General features: G+C 44.2%; 2 protein-coding genes across 2 annotated transcripts; both read left to right on the top strand.

Moving 5' to 3' along the window:
* Nucleotides 1–2536: 2536 nt before the first annotated feature.
* LOC147213726 (uncharacterized protein C11orf87 homolog) lies at nucleotides 2537–4584 on the top strand. The gene is made up of 2 exons (XM_086142660.1): nucleotides 2537–3000; nucleotides 3247–4584. Exon 2 carries the CDS (start codon nucleotides 3334–3336, stop codon nucleotides 3736–3738), a length of 405 nt encoding a protein of 134 aa, XP_085998786.1. The 5' UTR covers nucleotides 2537–3000; nucleotides 3247–3333; the 3' UTR covers nucleotides 3739–4584.
* Nucleotides 4585–15527: 10943 nt separating this feature from the next.
* Nucleotides 15528–22947, top strand: psmg1 (proteasome (prosome, macropain) assembly chaperone 1). Its single transcript, XM_086142651.1, has 7 exons — nucleotides 15528–15734; nucleotides 16328–16431; nucleotides 17068–17204; nucleotides 20309–20371; nucleotides 20454–20652; nucleotides 21261–21391; nucleotides 22786–22947. Exons 1-7 carry the CDS (start codon nucleotides 15616–15618, stop codon nucleotides 22861–22863), a joined length of 831 nt encoding a protein of 276 aa, XP_085998777.1. The 5' UTR covers nucleotides 15528–15615; the 3' UTR covers nucleotides 22864–22947.
* The last annotated feature ends 1354 nt before the right edge of the window (nucleotides 22948–24301 follow it).

Below are 24301 nucleotides of genomic sequence, written 5' to 3'. Positions count from 1 at the left end.
TTAACACCTATATATTAGAATAACATCACCAATACCAATTGAAAAGCTAATTGCTAAAAACAACAAGGCCGGATCTGTTATTCAGCGTCAAAAGCAGCCGTTCTGTGTCTTTTCCCTGCTGTTCTTGAAACCCGTCCCGCATCCAGCTCCGCCGGAACTGGGACGCTTAATGAAGAATTAGTGCCAGGCGATGTATTTCCAGTAGGTCGGCGCCGGCCTTTTTATAGAAGCGTTGTTCTCCCTCGGCCACGCGGCTAAATTTGTCGTCCGGACCGAACTTTTTTGGCCGTTGTGACGGATGAAGAGTCCTCACCAGAACTCCGAGCGCACAAATGACATTTTAATGTGAGGATAAGCGTCTGGTACGATCCCTCGCCAGGCCCCTTTTAGGAAATAACCATAAATCCTTGAAGATGAGAATCTGACAGTTGAGTTGTTTTTTTTTTCTTTATCTCTCAGCTGATTTGCTAATCGATTCGCTAACGGACGGCGTAAAAATTGGCTGCGAAACAAACAAACTCGCCATCCGCTCGGAGTCAGAGGGAAATCAAGTAGACGTCCGTTATAATTCGGCAGAGAAATTAGAAAATCGGCGCAGACGATGGGAAAGACTTAGATCAGGGGTGTCAAACATACGGCCCGCGGGCCGGAACTGGCCCGCAAGGGGGTTCAACCAGGCCCGCAGGATAATTTGAAAGTCTTTTTAGTTTGTAGGGTGTAGGCAGGGATTCAAGTCAGATTTTATATGCACATGAAAATCCCTTTCTTTATAAGTCTCATTTAATCTTAAAGTGCATTACCGTATTTTTCAATACCAATTACTTGTTAAAGTTTTGTGCCTTTGTACAATCAGTGGGATCGCATGATTGCAATGCAACCATGTGAATGATAGAAGTAAATTGCACTTTTGTCAAAGGAAATTGAGGTATTTCATGAAATGTTTTGTAAAGGGATTGTTCATTAAATATCCAAGATTTTCTTAATGTCCTTGTACTTCTTTACACCAAAACAGAGCAAAGACGTTATATTTTGGTTATTTATTGCTGAGTATGCCATTATTTTAATGGTCCGGGCCACTTGACATCTACCTAGGCCACGGATGAGAAGCAAAATATTACATAAAATTATAGTCACGCAATAATTCACTGTTTCTCTGTTACATGTGAATGAGAGGGTGAATGTCTCCATATGACAATAAAAGGGTGAATGTCACTATTTGAGGAGTGAACGTGGGAGTGAACGTTGCATATCTGTGTTTCATTTGTGAAAGGGTGAATTATCGTGCAATTCTGTGACAAATGAATGAGAGGGTGAATGTTTTGTGTTTTAATTTGATTGCATGAACGAAAGGATTTCTCTCAGAAAATTTAAATATCGCGATAAAGTTCTTTATCTTCTGTAACGCAATTAAAATAACAAAAATTGCTGATATGTGAATGAGAGGGTGAATGTTATAGGATTCTACTGTAAACCCGCGTTTATTGCGGGCTTTATGTTCTGAAAATAACCCACAATAAGCAAAATCTGCAAAGTAGTCAGCTTTATTTTTTGCAATTATTATTATTGAATACAATGCTGTACTATAAAATGATACCAAAGAAGAATTAAAAAAAATAAAATAAAATAGAAACATTTTCTTACAAATAACTATGATAGTTTTTAGAGATAAAATAATAATTTTAATAGTCAATACGAGGTCGGACACATGTGAAGATGAACATATTTATGGGTAATTTCTGGCGCTCTTTTTTTCCTCTCATGTTATTTTTCTCCTTCTTTATGTAACGAACACAAGATTAATTTATTCCGTAAAGCCGCCTTACAGCCGAACAGCTTCTACCTTCATTCATCAGGTCCAGAAATGTCACTTTTTCTGCGATAGTTAACATTTTGCTCTTCCTTAAAAAACAAAAGGATTAAAAAAAGAGCACTAAAATAATCCGCTAAAACCGAAAAGCCGCAAAAGGTGAACCGTGTTATAGCGAGGGTTTACCGGATCTGACAAAGGGGTGAACGTTTGCGTGTCTCCAACGAGAAGATAGCCCCGCCCCTTTACGGATAAAAATGAATAAAAATAAAAATAAAAATAAAAATAAAACAAAGCATAATTACCAAACAACGGAAGAAGATCACGTCCCGCTTCGGCATCCAGCCTGGTGCCGACCCGCAGTCCAGGCCAAGAAAGGACGGGAGAAGATTTTGAATCCGGGTTCCACGGTTGGAAGATCAGGATGGGGTCAGAGGTCATCATGTCCACACACACACACACACACACACACACACACACACACATATACACTTCATGATGAAGCAGATTCTCCGGGTTTGCAGCATCGGACCAACCACACCCTCTGGAGCTCCATCTCACACCGATGTCGCCCCTCCACCTGTGTGTGTGGTTATTATGGGATGTAAGTGATAATTCATTGCGTGGGGTGGTGGTGGGGGGGGCGTGGGGAGGAGATGCTGGACCTTTAATGCAGCTGCAGCTCTTCATTCAGATGCTGAGTGGAGCAGCAGATGCGCGGAGGAGGGACGTGTGTGTGTGTGTGTGTGTGTGTGTGAGAGAGAGAGAGAGACTGTGTGTGTGTGTGTGTGAGTGTGTGTGAGAGTGTGTGTGTGTGTTCGCTCTCGTCTTCGGAGGAGGAAAAAAGCCTCCTGCTCTCATCGCGTTTTTTAAACCCACTCTCATCCACGGAGGTGGGAGGAGGATTCCCCGGTCGTCCATCTCCGCCGCGGCGGGGAACAAAGCGGGGAGTGTGTGTGTGTGTGTGTGTGAGTGTGTGTGTGTGTGTGTGGAGGGGTTGGGGGGGTGGTAGCAGTGCCCCCCGGACGGACGGACGCGGCAGACGGGAGCGGATTGCGGCAACCGGAGCGTCCCCGGGACGAGCGGAGCTCCGCGGTGGCGTCACGCCGCGTGAAATGCGTCACCGCGATCCGGTTTTCCCGGTAACGCGCGTCAGCTCTCCCGCCACCACCTTCACCGACCGTTTCCACCAGGTAAGCCCCCCCCCCTCCTCCCTCCCCCTTCCACGGGGGCACCTTGCGTGGGGAAAAAAAAAAAACAAAAAAACACCTTGCGTGGCGTGTGTCGAGGCAGGCCCGCACCGTGTCCGTGAAATCCCGCTGCACCCCACCCCGCGTTTCTGGGGTGCAGCGGGATTTCACGCATGGTGTCTATCTATGAGTGTGTGTGCGTGGATTTTTAATCCATGTGTGTGTGTGTGTGTGTGTGTGTGTGTGTAGGTGCCTCACATGCGTGGGCCGGCGTCACCGCGCTGATCACCGAGCCAACCGGGGGACCGAAGGAGCGAACCGGGAACGGCGGACCGGATGGCGTCTGCGCAGGCGCGGGAGCTCCCGCCGCCGCCGCCGCCGCCGCCGCCGCACCTCTGCCACGGCGCGGGAAACGGCACGTGCGCGGAGCAGCTCGGGCCCCCGCCGCCGCCGCTCTCTTCCGCGCTCGCGCTCCTCGTGCTGGTGGCCGTGCTCGCGGGGATCGTCCTCGTTTCCTTGGCAACCTTCCACGTGCACAAGCGCAAGCTCCGGAAGAGGAAGATCCAGCGCGCGCAGGAGGAGTACGAGCGCGACCGGCGCGGGAGCCCGGCGCGCGGGGCCGGCGCCGCGCGCCCGTGCGTCATCGCGCGGCCCGCGCGCCGCGAGGAACCGGAAGAGGAAGACGAAGAGGAAGTGGAGGTGGAGGTGGAGGTGGAAGTGGCGGAGGGACCGGACTGTTAACGCGGAGCAACTTCAGGGAAAGAAACTGTGGATTAAAACAGGAAAAGCAATAAGGCACAAAGAACCCCCTCCTCCCACCCGTGACACTTCCACACCTCCACACCTTCTCCCCAGGCTTGTAGGTGAGAAGATGCAGATTACTGAGCAGAAACCCCCTAGCGATTAGCGCCACTAGCATAGCCTCCATCCACCCTTTCCCCTCCCTTCTCCGGCCTCCTCGGACCTCCTCGCCCTCCTCCTAGAACCTCGCGAGATGTTTAAACTTTAACACCTCCCCGTCCTCCTTCTCCTTCTCCTCCTCCTCGGGATGTGACACACTGATTGTCGCTGAATTATTTACGAGTCGGTGACACAACACGGACCATAATGGCTCGGCTGATCTTCCTCGGCATGTCCTCCTGACACACTCCCAGTATGTAGTTAGACTATAATGGATGTCGTGGTGCTGTTAGGCAGTGCAAAGCTGCACATAGGCTATAGAAATGGCTTATTTGTTTGCGTAGTCTCTCTCTCTCTCTCTCTCTTTTCCCTCTCTCTCTTTCTCTCTCCTTCAATTAAGTGACTTATTTGCATAAAGTACTCGTCCTCCAATGTCTGTTAGACATCTGTAGGTAGCTCTAGTTAGTCCGACAGGATGCAAGACTATTTTTTTTTCGCTGTAGTTCTGCACCTTTCCCTTCCTCCTTCCCCTTCTCCCCCCCCACCCCTTTTGAAATAGTTTGTTTTAGCGCTGAACCGGTATCCCCCCCCCCCCCTCCTCCTCCTCCTCCTCCCCCGCCGCCCCTTTCGAGTATTTATAATGTATTCTGAGATGTAATAAATGGAGAAATCTTCCAAAAACGGTGAGCCGTGGAGTCGAGACGCTCTCCTTATTTTTACGTCCGTCTCGTTTCTGTCGTGGACGAGACGCGGAGGCCGGGAATATTTTTCTTTTTACATTACATTACATTACATTGCATTCGGCAGACGCTTTTATCCAAAGCGACTTACAGTAGAGGACATAGGGACTGCAAATACACTTGCAAATACACGATGCACAGGAAATATACAGCACAGTAAGCTTGGGTTAGTGAGTTTTTTTTTTTTTTTTTTTTTTTTTTTGGACAAAGACATACACAAACATACACACACACACACACTGCATAGCCTAACTTGCTGCCTAACCTGATCTGGGGCATCAGCGCAGTAAAAAGTCCTGAAAGAGAACAGTTTTTACCTGTTTCTTGAAGGTTGAGAGAGATGATGCTAGTCTTGTTGCTTCCGGAAGTTTGTTCCACCACTGAGGTAGTAGAACTGAGAACAGCGAGCAGAAGGTACTGCTAGTAGTACTGCTAGTTTTCACGCAAACACGTGCGGAATAGTCCGACTTTTGAAATAAATGCGTTAAAAGCCGGGGGTCGGAACGGGACGGAACACACATGTAGCCTAATGTCGTTTTGATGGATTTTCAATCCAGGTTCACACACACACACGGGCTGACCTTCCCAGAGGACAACTGCATTTAAAAGCTATAGGACGCAGGTCCGTGCACACACACACACACACACACTTGATCCACGTGCAACGGGGGAATGCAGAAAAGTTCAGATAGCGCGAGGGGGTCTTGCGCGACGAATCCATCCGTCTTGTGTGAGTTATCGACAGAGGAAAGGTGGGGGAGGTTAGAGTAGAAGTATTTATCCTAGCATCCTCCCATTACGGTGTGTGTGTGTGTGTGTGTGTGTGTGTCACTGGAGGTCAGCGGAAGTGAATCAGCATCGCTCCATGTTTTGGCCCGTCACCAGGACACCATGTTCCTCACGTCCGCGCCCTCCCCTGAAGGAAAAGGGAAAAGAAAAAAAAAAAAAAAAGGGGATTATGAAGCGGCGTTTGGCCGAAGTCCAGGGCGCGGAGACGCCCCGACGGACGTCTCGGATCAAACAATTGATCGTCGCGGGGAAATTGGAACCCGGTCGACGAAAAGATGACCGACGTCCCCCAGAAGAGTTGGAATACAAAGCATTGAATTCACCAGCTCTGCAGGGGTTATTGATTTCCTCTTAAATGCATTTAAGAAAACAAAGAAGCGGGCGTGAGCGTGGTCTTCCTGCCCTCCGAGCTCCCCGCGTCGGACGCCGTTTAGCGTCCGGTGTTGGATTTTATTGGCGTCGGGTGATTTATTGGAAGGGGTGGAGGCGGTAGAAGGCCAGGTGTGGACGTGAGTAACAACGGATCCAATGGCGGCACGGTTTTTGACTCCGTTCGCGAACCGAAATCGATGTAAATCCCATCGATCCGTTTCTCTTGGAACTTGTTTCTGGGTTTATTTGTGGCAAAAATACAAGAAGTAATTCACGATAACCTCCATAGTTACTGTGTCTTGCTTTTTAGCGGTGTTTCCGTCACTAAATCAGCAAAAGTAAAAAGAGTTCTCGCATTTGAGACCTTCGCTACCGCTAATGCTAACGCTAACGCTAACAAACTAAATATCACTTTTCTACTTCTAAGACTTGAGACATTAACTTAGCCACGGCTTTAGCCACATTGGCTGCCTTTATGAGACCTTCTCTAACGCTAACGCTAACAAAGTCAATTTCACTTTTCTACTTCTTCTAAGACTTGAGACATTTGCTCCATTAATGTAGCAACTGCTTTAGCCAGATCGGCCGCCTTTAGCGCATCTTTTTTCCCCAGGGTGGTCCAAATGGTTAACTTAGCGGTTAGCGCGTGGAGAGATCTGTATGATGATGAGCACCGCTCTCACATTTAGCTATTATTCAATTCTTAATTTCTTCTTAACACTGCTAACGCTAACGCTAACAAACTAAATATCACTTTTCTACTTCTTCTAAGACTTGAGACATTTGCTCCATTAACGTAGCAACCGCTTTTGCCACATCGCGTCTTTAGCGCATCTTTTTTCCCAAGGTTGGTGCAAATGGTTAACTTAGCCGTTAGCGCTTGGAGAGATCTGTATGATGATGAGCACCGCTGTCACATTTAGCTATTATTTAATTCTCAATTTCTTCTTAACACCGCTCACGCTAACAAACTAAATATCACTTTTCTACTTCCTCAAAGACTTGAGACATTAACGTAGCCACTGCTTTAGCTACATCAGCCACCTTTATGAGACCTTCTCTAACGCTAACGCTATCGCTAATGTTAACAAACTAAATATCACTTTTCTACTTAAGACTTGAGACATTAACGTAGCCATCGCTTTAGCCACATCATCCGCCTTATGAGACCTTCTCTAACGCTAACAAACTAAACAGCAATTTTCTACATCCTCTAAGACTTGAGACATTTGCTCCATTAATGTAGCAACCGCTTTAGCCACATCGCTAGCGCTATTCTTTTCATTTTCTCCTTGGCGGGGCGAGAATACAGAGACTTAACTTTTTTGAGAGCCGTAATGAGGGCTAGCTTACTGAAAACAGGGGCTCTAACAGGAAAACATAAACAATGTAAACAACACGGACAGGCATGCGCAACTGCCGCTACGCTACAAACACCACGGCGCGAATTTGTTTGTGTGTTAGCGCGCCGCAGCTCGTCCACAGCTCGTTTTTGACCAAAAACTCCGGTTTGTTCGCGATTCGCGGTGTCTGCGAATTTTGCCGTTTGCAAAAGATGCTAGCAGGGTAGATCCAAATGCAAATACGGGAATTAGCGGAGGCGGGCGGGGGGGTTGGATCATCTTCTCCGTTAGCATCCATGGGAAAATGGGCAGGAGAAGGATGGCGCCCGGGAGCTGCTAATAGCCGAGGGTAAGTGGATTAAGACGCGTGCGTCAACAACGGAGGGATGTTTGCGGACGCTCGAGATGGAGGTCGCTTGCCGGGCACCGAGGGGGGGGTTCGGTGGCGGCGGTTGGGACCAGATGTGGGTCAGTGGGGAAAATAAATGTCGGAGGCTAAAGCGGAGCCGGTGGAAAGACGAGGTTCAGAAGACCGACTTGTGCACCAGCGTTGGGCGAACAAATACAGGGACGGCTATTTGGCTCTTCTCTGGGAATAGCCCAGTTATGTGTGCGGCCTAATTTTTGAATAATAGATCCCTGGAGATCCATTGATCCGAGACTCTTTATCGCTATTTTGATCGCCGTTTGGGACGTCGGCGACGTGGAGGTTGGTGCCCGAAACTGGAACAAGCGTCCTTTTCTGCACAAAAACAGCCTCGTAGCGCGTAGAAGACGGATTATTTCCCCGTTAATTGCGTTAAACAACCCCCCCCTTTCCCGTTGACCCCCTCCCGACCTCCCCGCCCGCCTCCCCGATCTCAATCTTATTAGATAAACCCTCATTACAACCGCTAACAAGGCATTTAAAAAACCTTTAAAGACCTTATATATTATTAAACAACCTTAATTGTTACCCTTTTTTTTTTTTCTTCTTTCCGTTCCATTCTTTATTAAACCTGACGTTTTTTTTTTTTTTTTCCGCTGTAGCTTTTTTTCCCCCCAGCGCTTGACTCGGCGCTGCTCGGTCTTGCAGAAAGCCGGAGGACAACAACAACAACAGCAGCAGCGGCAAAGACGCGCAACGTTCAAGCTCTTCCTGGCATGAAATATGAATTGATGGGATGAGTTGCGTCGTCCTCCGAGGCGGACGTGGAGAAAAACGGCGTCCTTTCAGTGTCGCTTTCAATAGCCTGCTTCTCCGCACTGCAACGGTCCAGAGAGTTATGATTCGATTTGAACGGTAAATTGACCAGATTTGTCTTTTTCCATATCGTTATGCGGGAATTAAATTAGGAATAGACGGCGCCAGGGGGTTTAGCGTTCCCGCCTCACAGCGAGAAGGTCCAGGACGAACCCGGCTTCTCGTCCGAATAACCCGAATGCAGGGTAAGCGGAATAAATAAGGAATAAATGAATAACATTGGAGGCGAAATACGCTCCGCAACGATGATGCTTCAAATATATTTCCAGGTAATGCGGTGTTTTTTTTTTTTCTCCCCCCCCAAGTGAAACCGACATATTGCATTTTTAATTGTTCTGTTTTGTTTTCTTTTTTTTTATTTTCCCGGCCGGTTGAAAACGGAGGCCGTTCTTATCTGCCTACTGTGCATCATTTCATCCAAATTTCACAAGGAGACACCAGATGGCCGGAGGCAGTTAAAATAAGAAATAGCCCGTCTTCCAACTCAATTCTTTTCTGGGTCGTTCAGCAGTAACACTGTCCAACAGAATGGTTTAAAATGAACGGTTTTAAAGTCTTTGTTAATGGTTTAATGAAGCCGAATTGGTGCATCGCACCATCCCCCTCGGAGCCGCCTCTTCGGGGTTCTCCGGCCGACAATAAAAGCCGCGGCCGGTCCACTAGATCATAATGATTAAAAATACAATCCCCCCCGGGCGTTTGCACCCCCGCTGTACCAAACAGTCGATAAAATCCGCGGGTTCGGCTTCCCAGAGCCACAAATCCCGCCTATTCGCACCTGCCGCCGGCGAATCTCGACTTATTTTGGTTTTTCTTTTTAGCTCTCACACCCTTCGCCTGGCTTCCTCCATCCCCACGGCGGCCAGAATCCCGTCGTCGTTCCCGCTACGCGTTCAATTATTCACCTGTAACAACCACCACGGGGTCGGGAGAGGGAGGAAAAAATAAACACAGCAGTTTTTGGACAGTGAGGAATCGCTCTGGGACGGGTTCGGGTGTTGGAAAGTTTAGCCGGAGAAAAGAAATGCATTATTACGGTGTTTGAACGTGAAAAAAAAAGGATCAGGGCTGCAGAAAAGTAATTAAAACTTTGCGGAATGGCGGCGACTGCAAAAAAAAAAAAAAAACAACTTTATGTATAACGCAGTTTGGGGGATGTCCTCGTATGGGGACGACAGGGACAAATGGAAATTTATAAGAATCAGAATTGGAATACTTACCCTTGGGGATTAATAATCCCCAAGGGGGAAAAAGAAGAAAGAATCAAAATAGAACTCTATATAATCATAATTATTATTATTGTAATTTAATAACAACAATAATAATAATAATAATAATTGTATAATTATTAATTATTTAATGTTACTGTTATTATTGATAACTGTTATTATTCATAATAATTACTATATAGTGACTCATGGTTATATAATTATTATTGATAATAACAACAACAATAAGAATATAAAAATATGGAATAATATAGCAAATAATGAAAACAAAATAAAAACGGTCAAGTTTAAATAAATACATAAAAAGAAATATAACTATATGTAAGGTACAGTATATACAAGTACATGTATATGATTACATGTAGTATTTATTTGTGTAAATCAGGGTCATTTTTTGTAGACATTTGCAGGTGATGTAAAAAAAAAAAAAACAGGCTACCGTAATTTTCAGACTATTGGGCGCACCTGACTATAAGCCGCACCGGATAAAAAGAACTATATAAGTATAAATATATCATTTCTAAATATCCACAAAATCGCACTGGAAATGCTTTTTTCCTGGAACACGGCCGATGAAAAAGTTTAGTAATAAATAACACCAGGAAAAATCCATCCGTTCTCTGTCGCTATCCATCACTAAAACCGTTAAAGTCGTCTTTTTCGGCGTCGGAATTGAACAACCTCAGAATTTCACGGTGATTCCATCGCTCCGATGCGACCAGGCGAAATGTATTTGAAAAAAATCAAATACAAAAAATCCAAAAATTAGCCATTTGTTGTTTAAATTGCAGCATTTAAGACCGGAAATAACGGTAGCTTTCTGCTGCAGAGCGGCCTCCTTGCAAAACGTGCAAAATCCGTCGAGAATTGGAGAGACTTTTTTTTTTTTTAAAGTTGCAAAAAGTTATATCATATTTAAAAGACGGGGAGAAATTTGAATCCGAACGTCCCGAAATGACCAGCGGAGCTCCTCAGGGCTCCACCCTCGGCCTCATGGAGGTCCCGATTTTCAGCTGTAATAATCTAATGGACTGGATTAGAAGTTTGTGTTTGTTAAAGGATGAAAAGAGAACCTGATTTACGTTCCAGCCCTTTTATATTTGCAATGATTTCATAATAACCGGATGAAATATGAAGTAACCAAAGAGGATTTTTACTTTTCTTGCATGCTGCTGTTACCTATCCGGGAATGTAAGTAAAATAAATAAGACCTCTCGGATGGAATGAGTAATGAATTACGGATTATTCTGGATTAAGTTATTGCGCGCACTAAATAACCGCGCTCCATTACGTTTCCCGCTGTGGAGGAGCCGCAGTCTAATTTGACCGGATCTCCACCCCCGTGGAAACCTGCTCAAAATTCTGCCCACATTTTACAGCACTAATCCATTAGAATTAGAATATTCCAGGAGGTAAAGGGATGAATTCGGGCCGCCGCTGTCTCATATTGATGAGGCGCCGCCATCGCCGGCTTGCATTAGCAGATTAGTTCCGTGCTCGATATTGCGACTCGGAGCGATGACAAGTGGCAGGTTGCTGTCAGGACGAGAGGACGCCGCCGCCGCCGCTCGCGTTCTCACCCCTGCTGTCAGGGTTCGAGACGGATGATTTGTCGCCCCCGAAAACCCTCGGTTATAATGATTCATGGGCGCGGGCTCGGGTCGTGTCTGCACGGGATCCGCGGCTGAGCGGCGGGGAATCGCGGCTTAGCTAAGTAATTACCGCTACTTTTCCCAACTTATGTATGAAGACGTGCATTTGACGGGATCGCCTGCACAGGTGGAGGATTTGCAGCTGATCGACACACGAAAAGTGAATTTGATGGTATTTACAGATATATTAACCCTCAATTTAACCCTCAAAGTACCTACGGTTTATACAGTCATTCATATATATAGATATATAGATATATCTATATATATATGTACTGTAAGTGGGAGAACTTGCAAAATCGCAATACTTATTAACCTGACTGCATATAAATATATATAATAATAATAATAATAATACATGGGATTTTTATAGCGCTTTTCATGACACTCAAAGACGCTTCACAAGTAAAAACAGAAGGAACAGAACATACACAGAATTATTGGGAAGAAGTGTGAATATAGTGTTCTCTTTTTTTAAAATTGCAAATATTTATTTATTTGTGTGTTTGTTTATTGATGTATTGATTAATTGATTTATAGATTTATTGTTTAATTGTTAAATTGTTTGCTTGTTTGATTATTTAATTGTTTAATTATTTTATTACCTAATTATTTGATTATTTATTTAAGATAAGATAAGATAAGAACAACTTTATTAATCCCGAAGGAAATTGTTGTGCCAGAGTTACAGAAAATATAACAGTAATAAATAGTAAAAAGAAAAAGGCAGAATTAGAAATAAAAATAAACAATAAACTATAAAGTGTCTCAGTGAAACTATAAAGTGTCTTCGTAAACAAGTGATAAAATTATAAGTGTCTTAGTAACAAGTGAGGTAAGGAGTGCACAATAGTATGATAAAAGGAAAAATTGTAGTGTAGCTGTTATGAAATGAAATATTGCACAGTTCGGAATATTGCATTTATTTGATTGTTTTATTCATTTTTATTTTTTGAAATTTTATTATAAATTTTATTCTTGATGTTCACAATTTTGATGCTGCTTCCCCATGTGTCCAATGGTTTTTTACTATATGCTTTACTGGTGATTTTTTTTTTATTTTATTTTTTTTTTAAAACATGATTCTAGGCCAGCGGTGTCAAATTGGGAAGGCGTCCCCAAACTTTTTCCTGCGAGGCCAAATAACTTTTCCCTTCTCTGACGGAGGGCCGGGCCAGTTTGTAACAAAAAGTGTGACGATGGCAGAGGTGTGTGAAGGTAAACATCTATTGTTGAAAGCCACATATAACCAAAAATTCACCCTATCTTGGCTCTTGACAGGAAAAAAAAATCAGAAAATAAATAATAACATTATTAATTAAATAAATAACACTATTTAGGAAATAAATAATAACCAAATAATCTTTTTCATGTTTTCTTTTAACTCAATATTGTTGAGTTAAAAGAGAAAATCTTGTCATGTTGGGAAAATTTGCCACTAGAATTTATTAGAAAATTGATTGTTGCATGTTTTAGAGGCGGTATAATGTTTACAAGGCTAATGGTGGCTATTCTTGTTATTAAATCAATCTTTAATTTTGCCCGTTTTTTTTTTTTTTTTTTTTTTTTTGCTATCATTAATTTTTGTTTTTGCTATCACCAAAAAAAAAAAAAAAAATGAAATTCTGCAAAAAAAGAAAAAAAAAATTGTGGGAATAGAGTTGGAAACAAGCGCGCGAAACCCGAACCGCGAAGTAGCAAGGGTCCACTGTACACTATATCACCACAAGTATTCGCTCATCTATCCAAAAAATCGTCAACGCCTGACGTTATTGAGTATCTGAAATGAGGTGAGTAACACCCTTCACCTTTCCAGTTCTAAAAAACATATATTAAACCGTAAAGCTTTTCCTCAGGCGCTGGAAACAGCCAGAGGTCGGACGCCGTTCAATAAAATATTCACAGATAGCAAACAGATCGACTCTTTATTGGCACGGCCGTGGCGTGGGGGATCGAGCGAGCACGAAAAAGACCGGGGATTCAAAAAAAGAGGGAAATTATCATCCATTGGCCAGAGATGACAATTTACAAGACGCAGATATACTCAGAGGATGGGACAAGCATGTTGATTTGTGAATAATACGTGGCGCGGAAAATAGAAACGTGTTTTAAAGTGAGAAAATCATGAATTCAGCGACAGGAAGCGAGTCAGACGAAGACTTCATTGCTCTTTGTTATGTATATATATATATATAATATATAGTATAACATATAATATAGGATATATATATATCCTATATTAGAAATAAGAATAAGAATAAGAACAACTTTATTTATCCCGAAGCAAATTGTTGTGCCAGAGTTTCAAGTTAAACATAACAATAATAAATAATAGTAGGAAATTGTAGAAACAGTATAAAAAAGGGGGTAGAATAAGAAATACAAATAAAACTATAAAGTGTCAAAGTCAAGGCTATAAAGTGTTTTAAGGTCTCAAGTACAAAGATTATATATATATATATACATATATATATAATATGTATATATATATAATATATGTGTGTGTGTGTGTGTATATATATATATATACTTTATATTTATACTTTATACTTATACTATATTTATACTTTATACTTTATATTTATACTTTATATATAATATATATCTCTCTCTATATACAGTTCTATATATAGTTCTAATATATATATATTATATAAATATATATATATATATATTCAACAATTTCCTTCGAGATAAATAAAGTTGTTCTTATTCTTATATACTGCTCAAAAAAATTAAAGGGAACAGTAAAATAACACATCCTAGATGTGAATGAATGAAATATTCTTATTAAATACTTTGTTGTTTACATAGTTGAATGTGCTGACAACAAAATCACACACAAATAATCAATGGAAATCAAATGTATGAACCCATGGAGGTCTGGATTTGGAGTCACACTCAAAATAAAAGCGGAAAAACACACATTTTAGATGCAATATCCTTAAAACAAGTAAAAATGAATCAGTGTTGTGACAGAAGTGTGATTGACTTGGACTTACATTGTGTTGTTTAAATGTTCCCTTGTTTTTTTGTGCAACTTATATACACTATTCACAGAAGACCATGGAAGTTTGTCTTTCAGGATCCGATCTGAAAGCTTCAGCATACCGACACATTTTGGACAATTCCATGGGAACAGTTTGGAGCTGGATCTTCCTTTTTCCAACATGACTGTGCACCAGTGCACAAAAACAAGCTCCAGAAAAACATGGATGACCCAGTCTGGTGTGGATGACCTCTTTGTTGATATAATGTATGTCCAATAGGAATACAAGACCAATTTGAACTCACACAATTAGCAATTTGCGCGAAAATCTAATTGGTCCGTTACATCCGCGCTCCCAGCAGTTAAAACTTGGATTTATTGAGGATTATTAAGGGACAGCTGTGGCTCGGTTGATTTAGTCCTCGTGCCGAAACCCCCCAGTTTCCCCTGATGGTGTTCTTAGCGCCGTCGGTGTGAAAAGCTCTATAATAGCACCGTGTTTACCATTATGAGGACGACAAACTGCAAACGCTTTATTCAAACACCCGACAACAGCCGGTGCCTCTATTGTGTCGGATGCGTCTGACAAAATCGACGTCCGACGTCTCGTTCACGTCCGCGCAATATTACAATCGAGCATGTTTTGATGCCGACATATCCGTTGTGGAGGCGCGTCTTTATGTAATCGTGAAAATGTTGCAAACTCATCTATTAGTCAGGATATAAAGATACATTCTGCGTTCCTGTGCAGACAGCTGTGGGATGTAATATATGTGCATGTAAATAGGGGAAAATGTCTTGGTCCAGATGTTATCAACAAACAGGATAAATGTTTTAAAAAAGTTTATTGTCGTTTGGTATCACTGCACAAGACAAATGTGCGACCTCGCCTTGATCCCACGGTCTCGATCGTGTTGCAGGAATTAATATTGAGGTGAAAAGCCAACCTGGAACCGATGAAAATGTGATAGGAGCTAAAAATGCCAAGAAACTGTCCGGAGAGCGGGATTCGGAGAGTTTAATAGAATTTGTAATAAAAGCGTGTGTCTCAAAAGGACAGGTTGAGGACATGATGTGTTCCAAATCTCCAGATTTATTGCTCAGGTGGTTTGGGGATTTGAATGATAACAACTTCACGGAAAACCAATCCATTCCGTCTGGTTATATTACACACATGCAATTTGAGTGTTTTTAACATTCATACTTAAATGACATTATCGGACCGGAAATATCAAGTACATTCACAAAATAAACCCTTGCTTTTATTTTGAAGGCGTGGCCAAACCCGGAAGAGAAGCGGAAGTGCATCTTCGCTTCGCCGCGGTCCACCGGCACCGACTTTCGCTTTGAAAACAACAGAAATGGCCACGTTTTTCGGGGAAGTTTTATCGGTGTATTCCCGAGCCGTGGAGGAGGATGAAGAGGACGTCGAGGAGAACGAAGAAGACGCGCAAATCCATCAAGAACTCGAGCAAAAGAGGTAAACGATGTTAGCAAAACGCCGCAAGGAGACCCACGGTGATTCGGCAGAAAGTAGTATCATACTAATCCTACACATGCTAATTCAGGCTGTAAATTAAAAAAATAATATATAAATCATATTGTCGATTAAATATTACATTTATTCAGTGGAAATATGTAGGTTGCTTAACAGCTTCCGCTATATCCAGTTTATTCCGTTATTTACACTTAAGCCTGACCCGACGTGCTAACATGCTAAGGGATTTCATTGACAGCAACTCTGCTGTGTGTGTGTGTGTGTGTGTGTGTGTGTGTGTGTGTGTGTGTGTGTGTGTGTGTGTGTGTGTGTGTGTGTGTGTGATAGAAGAAAAACTGTCAATCGATCGTTGTTAGTTTAGCAGGTACATACAATAATATATTTTATTTCAGTGCTAAACCGTGTAAACAATCCAATGAAGCTCAGAAGAAACTGATGTATTCTTTGTTAAAACCTGTTAAAATTCACAGGATTGGGGAGTGTGTCCTCGCAGCTGACCCTGGACGCCGGATTTTGCTTGCAGGGTCAAGTTTCCCAAGGTTTTTACTTCTCCTAATCATCTGTGTTTCCATCAGGGAGGTTCATCTGCACTGGAGGCCCGAAGTATCCGAGTCGCTGAAGTCTGGAAACAAGCTGCAGTGTTCGGACTTCATCCTTGCTGTAGGACATAACGCAGCCCGTAAGTGTGTGTGTGTGTGTGTGTGTGTGTGTGTGTGTGTTTGCATTTTCCAGACTCACAAATTTGACACGATGAACGATCACGTCCAGGGCCGTTTGGGGGGAGAGCAAAGGCTGAAATGTCTCCTACGAGGAAATCAGAACGCGCGGTAGAAAACAACATTAGCTCTGCTCAGGGTTTGTCGCAGCAAATTTTCTGTCTAACACACACCGACGTGTGTACACACACACACACACGGGGACAGATTTTTATTAGGCCTATTCTATACACAATAAAATTAAATTGGTATAAATGATGATTCTACATTTGTGATCAAGATACCATGGAAGTGGAAGTGGATGTCAACAGAAAATGATTTCTTTGTTACGTGAGCTGCAATTGTCATTTCCCCGCCGAGCCATTGTGGCTATATTTCTCATTTGCGCTCGCTGCCGGTGTCACGGCACCGACGCGGTACCAATTTTTGAAAATGCATTTCCCCGCTGCGCGGGGAAGCACGACACACATTTGCGTCGTCTGTGATAAAGATCAAATTCTACTTTAAACGCTTCTGCACGTCTCGAGAGATTTTTAAGGGGTAATTTCACTCCGTGGCGGTTCATGACAGCAACGGCTCAGAGGTTCCCGTCCTCCCAGGGTTCCTGTCGGTGTACGTTCTGGCCTCGGCGGACTGGGAGGCGGTGGGACACGCCTCGGTGTGGAACGAGAGGAGTCGGCCTGCAGCCGGCGGGGAGTCGGCGTGCATCTTCTACAGACACAAGGACCGGCCATCGGTAAGGAAACACTGCTCTTCTCCGCTCCTTGGACCTCAAGGTCACGTTCTACTTCTGAATCCTTTTCCATCTAAACCTATTTTCTGTGTCCTTGGTCTTCAGCTTCCGTCTACCAATATCTTCACTATATATACACTGCTCAAAAAAATAAAGGGAACACTTAAAAAACACATCCTAGATCTAAATGAATGAAATATTCTTATGAAATACTTTGCTCTTTACACAGTTGAATGTGCTGACAACAAAATCACACAAAAATGATCAATGGAAATCAATTTTATCAACCCATGGAGGTCTGGATAAGAATCACACTCAAAATTAAAGTGTAAAAACAAACTCCAGGCTGATCCAACTTTGATGTAATGTCCTTAAAACAAGTCAAAATGAATCTGTGTTGCTTCCTGAGTGGACACTATGATTTCCCACAAGTGTGATTGACTTGGAGTTACATTGTGTTGTTCAAGTGTTCCCTTTATTTTTTTGAGCAGTATATATTCACTATATTCACCCTCTGCTCACGTGACAATACATATTAGCCATGGAGGCCCAGTTGGGTGACAAAGATTTGCATTCATGAAATAAATCCCTAATGTGAAGCTGTTATTGTTAATCTTGACGTGCAAGAACGCGTAATTCTCATTAATCGTATATCAAATTGAATCTCTCCATTTTAAAATGAATTGAAAGGCAATCGATCCATTCCGAAGCCCCTTTGTTTTATGTGCGTTTAGATAAGAAAACTGTAAAATAAATAACCAATCATAATATAAAATTTAAAGAACATAAAGAAATAAGCTGTTTTTTTTTTGTATTGAAGAGGAGGAGATCAGCAGATTTCATGCTCTATCGTTTATTTTACTAACTGCACACTTAATGCTACAATGTGTTGTTAAATGTAGCGTGCAAACTTAGCTACACTTTATGGCTAAACTTAATTTATGGACAGAGTGAGACGCTCCTTTTTAAAACCGTCAAACCCTCCGCGGTCGACATCCCCGCCGTCCGCTGCACCGAATCCCCGTAAACGTCCCGGCGACTTCTCCATCTCTTCACGGACGAGTCCAAAACTCTCCCTCGCGTTTTGACATCATTTTTCTCTGGGTTACCTAGCGACGGGCGATGATGTTTTTAAACGCTACTTCACGGTCAAACGCTCATCCCGATCACGAAGCGAAAAACGTCGGAAAAATCGCAAGTCGATGCACGCCTTGTACGCTATCCAGAATTTAACTATAAGTTATAAGTTTGCGAGAAATTATCAAACCTGCGAGACGTTCGCGCAGGAGTTGTTAAAAACTCTAATTAAATGTGCAAGTGTGATCAATATCTGCTTTTAGGAGCCTTGAGCAGATGCTTAAAGTCTCGTGTTTCAAAATTATCCAGGGTTTTTATGACTCGCTATCAGAGCCGATCGATACACTGAGCATCGGTGTTCTTGGTGCACGTTGGTCCTTCAGTTTTACGCTGATTAATAGGCGTCAGCAGTGTGTGTGTGTGTGTGTTCGCGCCATAAAGAATTGTAAGAATTGTTGATAAAAACACCAGCTCACCCACAAAAGTCGGAAAGGACTCAATGACATAAAGGATTAATGACTTGCCAGTAATCTTCCCCCTCATGCATAACCTGTCAGACCACTGAGTTACAACCCACTCCTTTGGAGTGTGTGTATCAAGAGAGAGGTTCGTGCGTGTGTGTGTGTGTGTGTTTTCTCCCGCAGCAGCTTGGTGTTGTTTGCACATGATTTAATCAAGATAAACACAGTGAGCGGCTGTGTGTGTGATAGCGCCAGGCTGCTGAGGAAGCTGCAGATTTATCACCGGGCGCTGCCATCAGATGGCTGCAGGGATTTAATTAACTGGAGGTGAAGGTTTTCACGCAGTGTAAAGCGTCTGCGGGCCGCAGATACAGTAACAAGCAGCCGATGATCTACGGCTCCGCCGGACGGCCGGGAGGCGAGGAACAGAGTTATTGAAACATCGGACGTGATCTCATTGTCCCTCCCGCTTGAGGGGAGTCTCACGCTAGCGGCCTGACCTGCTCCCGTTCTCGGCTTCCCACCATGTTTGTAGTTTTTTTGTTTTTTTTTATCTCCCAAGACCTCGCTGAAGTCCCGCCTCAAACCCTCCGGGGCGACATCACTCCGAGGCGCCCACGCCGTTAGCAGACGGTCGTCCGTGGTGCCCACGCCGCCCACCCGCTACGCTAGGCTACCGATGCTCTACGGGACGCCGTCTGCGTCAGGAAACCATCCCACGGGTTGTTGCGGTCACGGAACAGAGGCGAAGCGTTTTCTTTTCACGTATACTGTGTGGGCGTAAACAATGGATTGGGGGGGTTGGATATTATGGGATGGAACGTACACGCACAGGTTTTAAAGCGGCTCCATTTATCCAGGCGTCAATGTCCTATTATAACAAGCCAGGTTTCTGTTTTAAAATGTGAAATATTGTTCATTCCAGCCGCCGTGCGCGCCGATACCCAGGTGTCGGGCAAAGGTCGAGACAGAAAGTGATGGGTTCGGATCTCTTTGCGGAGCGACGACGGAAAAAAAATAAAAGAATATAATCTCAGTCGGCGTGTTAGCATGCGCGCGTGATAAGAGTTTTTGTTTTTTAAAGCAGGACGCTTTGAGACAAAGCGGCGCCATCGTTTTGTATTCAGGACGGGTCACTGGAAACAGAGCTGCTGGAAAACTGGACACGACTTGTTCGGTGATTACGTCTGGACGCTCGGGAACCCAGACTTAGCAAAGAGCAAAACACACACGCGCACACACACACACACGGACGCGCGCGCGCGCCCCTGGATTCACTCTAATCGGCCATGACTTGCCTTTTCTCAGATTCGCCAGGGATGCGATTCAGAGGCCTGGGTGTTTTCAGTCCGACCCCGCTTAGCCACGCCGCATTGAAATGACTTCTATTCGAGTTGTCACGGCGGCCGAGACTAATTTTTCTCCAAAGTCTCGGCGCTTATTCGTCCGCCGCTCAAAGAGCCGGGAAACGACCCAACTGACAGGCTCGAAAGAAAAGCAACTTTTCTCCCGTCGCCTAATCCGTCTGCACGCCCGCGTCATTTATTTCTCAAAATGTCTCCCTCGCAGGTTTTGATATGTCAGCTGACTTGCTACGTCGCCGAAGATCAGCAGTTCCAGTGGACGGAGAAGGTGCTTTCCGCCCCGCTCATGATGCAAAACAACGAGCACAGTTCCCACTCAGGTCCGACGCGCGTTTGTCCGACCCCTCCAGGTGTTGGCGTGCCTGCAGCGCCGAGGGCTGAGCGTGACCGTTCTGTCCGACGGCTCGGTGGCCGACTACAAAACCCCCGACTATCTGTGCTGCAGCTCGGCGCCCTTCCTGCGTGCCCTCCGCACCGGCTCCTTCAGCGCTCGGCCCGCCTGCCAATCACTGGAGCAGCCTAATATTCTTACCGGGATTCCGGCTGCAGGTACACACACACACACACTCACAGGACGACTGCATGACGTAATGACTTGCAAGTTAGGATGAAGTATGGATCTAGATTTTTATATTATGCTTGCAAAACTCTCCGTCCCTGAATGACAAGGCCGGAGTCTTAAGAAATTAATTCAAATTTTTTTTTTTTAAAATTGAAGGAAATTCAGGAAAAGGGAAGCAAAGAAATTACCCCCCCAAAAAAAAAAAAAAAAAAAAAAAAGGGGGGGGGGCACAAAACCAACAAATAAGAAATGATTTTCCAAAAATTCGAGGCATTTAAATTATTTTTGAAACACATTTTTTATGTATGTGTGTGTGTGTGTGTGTGTGTGTGTGTGTGTGTGACATAGCATGTTGCTACTACTTAACCTGTGACCCCCGTTCTCACACAACATCCTGGCATTTAAACGCACTCAACGCGGCCGAGGCGCCTCGGAAACGACCGCCGATCGATCGATCGATCGGTTCAATATCCACGATACCGACTGGACGGGGCAAACAGGAAGTGACCTCATCCCTGCGTTTCTTGACCTCGGTGACCTCCGGCGGCAGGTGACGGATTCACGCGAGGGGATTTTCTGTTTGCTCTTCCACCAGTACTGAGTCACTGCCAAGTCCACCGCATCGCCGCCGTGGTTTACCAGTGTTACAGCGACCTCATCGGCCCGGACTCCGTCACCATGGAAACCTACAAGCCGGCACTGACCCACCTCGGTGACTCCATACAGGTGAGATTTGCAGTTTTCTGTTTTTTTTTTTTTTTTTTTTAAATCTCCCCACGGGGAGAAGGTCCGCTGTGGAAGACGGCCGAGGAGAGCTGGTTCTCTCGAGTTCCTCGACCTTCAGGAAGGACGGCGGCGCCGCCGTCGGCCCCCCCATACAAATGGAAGGCAAATTTAAAGTGACTTTCAAGGGAATTCTGCAGCCGAGAGCGCGAATATATGCACGTCGCCATCTGCCGCCGCCATTCAGATATTAACGGGCGATCTGTCCTCTCCCTCTCTCTCGCCCCGTCTTGAGCAAAACTTCAAATTATTCACCGCGGATTTGTTGACGCTCGTCCAGTCATTTTTTTTTATCTAAAGGTACTACTTCTATGCAAATCAGTCTTTTTTTTTTCCCCCCCTGTTTCAGTAATTCTGTATTCAGCATGGAGGTCCAAACAGATCGCAAGAAACATCCCGAAGTCTCTGTCTCGACAGCAGATTTAATATTTATTCCATTTTTTTTTTTCCCCTCCATCTTAATTTCCCAAGTTGCAGCGCCGGCTGCAGGACAGAGCTACGGTAATTTTCTTCCGCCGCGTCAACGGCCGCACGAACCCGCAGCAAGGTTAACGGGAGCTTCGGCGTTCAGCTGTGAAAGGACTCCCCGAGAATCCCTTATTCCCCGTTCTCCACGGCGACGCTCGCATACCGAGAGCAGTTTAGTCCTCGCGTCGAGTCCCGGCGTCCTCGGGAAAGGTCGGGCCTTTAAAGGAGATTTATAGCTCGTTGCCGTCACGGTTCCTTTCAGATTTGCAAGCCCAAAGTCAATCAGCATTAGAAAATAACACTCAAAGTTATAAAAGTTGATGAATAGTCGTCCCTTGGCCGCTGTTATGTCGGGATCTGGCTGTTTTATACAGTATTTTAGGACAATGTTAAGTAGAACAAAAGGGAAGCGTGCAGCGTCCTCGTATGAGGACAACAAAAACACCAAAAAGGGGGCAATAGCGCATTAGCATTGCTAGCTACTGTTTGTTTTTTTTTCGACCTTACCACATTAGACATGTTGTTGTGATACACCCTTACCGCCAGAAGGGGACGCTAATGCACGCAAAATGTATCTTTTGTTTAACTACTTCACCGGGCTTCCTTGTTAGCGTCAAATCAAAATGCAGCCACGTTGCTAAACACTGTAGAAAGAAAGAGAGACAAGAAAAAAAAAAAAAAAACAACTCGGGAGATATGTTGTCATGACAACCTGCCACTTGTGTTTCACCGAGGCAGTGAGTGTCCCCTTGACATATTGCGCCGTCTCTCAGCGCGGTGACAGGATTCCCACCAGAGGAAGCCCGGGTGACCTTGTTAGAACCGCCATGAAGCGTTTGTGTTTCTCTTATCTCTCGTCTCGTCCCCAGCTGGACCCGGCTCCCAGCACAGACGTCCTCCGCAAGTTTGTCAACGCCGCCGACATTCAGAGTAACCTCTACATTTAAAAAAAGAAAAGAAAAAAAAAAAATTGATTTAATACTGTAAGTTTTTTTGTTTTTTTTTTTTTTAAAATAAACATACAGCAAGAACGTACTGTTTCCTCTTTTTTTTTGCAGGTGCTGCACATGTTAGCCGGTTTCGAGTCGTGAACTGTGAACTGATCCAATGTTCGGCATCTTTGTCGCGACTTGCGTTTCACAAACGCGTCACAAACGGGTTAGAAATTTCCTGCGCAATCGATCGAGCTGCAAAAATATCTCCAAAGGCCCGGTTTTCTTCGACCCGTGCTGATGAAGCTATCGTTCCGCCTCCTCGTCCCTGAGCTGGTGATGAGAGGCGGGAACTTGGCTGCGACTTCATGATTTTCCTCGTGTGAGTCAAATAATGTTAATTCCGTCTAATCGCCGCTATAGAGCGCGAACGCCGCTCATCCCCGCGGTGCTGTGTCAGCGCCGCTCCAGAAGCCACTGCTCCGCATGTATTTTGATGGAGGGGCGTCGAGGCCGTGCTGATGCAGCAGCGGCGAAGACGGCGGCTTCTCGCCGCGGGGGGAGTGCCGACAGCTCAGGACCACCGCGGTCCTGCGTGGCAGCCTCAGGGGATTCTACGTGTTTTTCTTTTTTAAAGCGTAGGCGCTTCGAATTCCGTGTCCCGCTGCATTTGCGTCAGAGCAGGACCGCTGCCTCACACACACACACACACACACACACAATCAGAAATTCCCTCTATAAGCGAGGAAATGATTTGCTGACTGGACTAAAGTGTGGTGCATTAGCTAAAACAGCCAGTGCATCGGGAAAGTTACAACCTAAACTTTTCTCTTCTTGATTCTATGTGATTTATCACAAATATACTGCTCAAAAAAATGAAGGGAACGCTTAAACACAATGTAACTCCAAGTCAGTCGCATTTGTGTGAAATCAAACCTTCCACTCAGGAAGCAACACATTCATTTGGATTTGTTTACATCAAATTAGATCAGCCTGTTGTGTGTTTTTCCACTTTCTTTTTGAGTGTGGCTCCCAATCCAGACCTCCATGGGTTCATTCGATTTCCATTGATTGTGTTTGTTTTTTTTTTTTTTTTGTCAGTATATTCAATGATGTAAAGAACAAAGTATTTAACCAGATCAAGGATACGTTATTTTATTGTTCCCTTTATTTTTCAAGCTGTGTATATAGCAGATACCCAAAACAAGTAACGTGTTTTGTCACATGTACAGTCTGCAAATATGTTTCCCTTGCAGTGACATACTTATTTTTCTTTCCAAAGTGAAGCCAGATAGCAAAAAAAAAAAAAACAATTAAAAATAAGCATGCTTTTGCAGCGAGATTGAAACCGTAATTGCATGATGTGCAAGTCGGGAGAGAAGGGGGACGGTCCAAGTTGTGTGCAAACTGAGAAAATGCAGATTAACATTTTAGAAGTTGACAAAGTCACTGA

This window comes from Fistularia commersonii, chromosome 35, assembly GCF_037954325.1.
Source record: "Fistularia commersonii isolate RoL2024-O1a breed Wild chromosome 35, RoL_Fcom_v1.0, whole genome shotgun sequence".
Lineage (NCBI taxonomy): Eukaryota > Metazoa > Chordata > Actinopteri > Syngnathiformes > Fistulariidae > Fistularia > Fistularia commersonii.
This window is presented reverse-complemented; position numbering and strand designations above follow the sequence as displayed.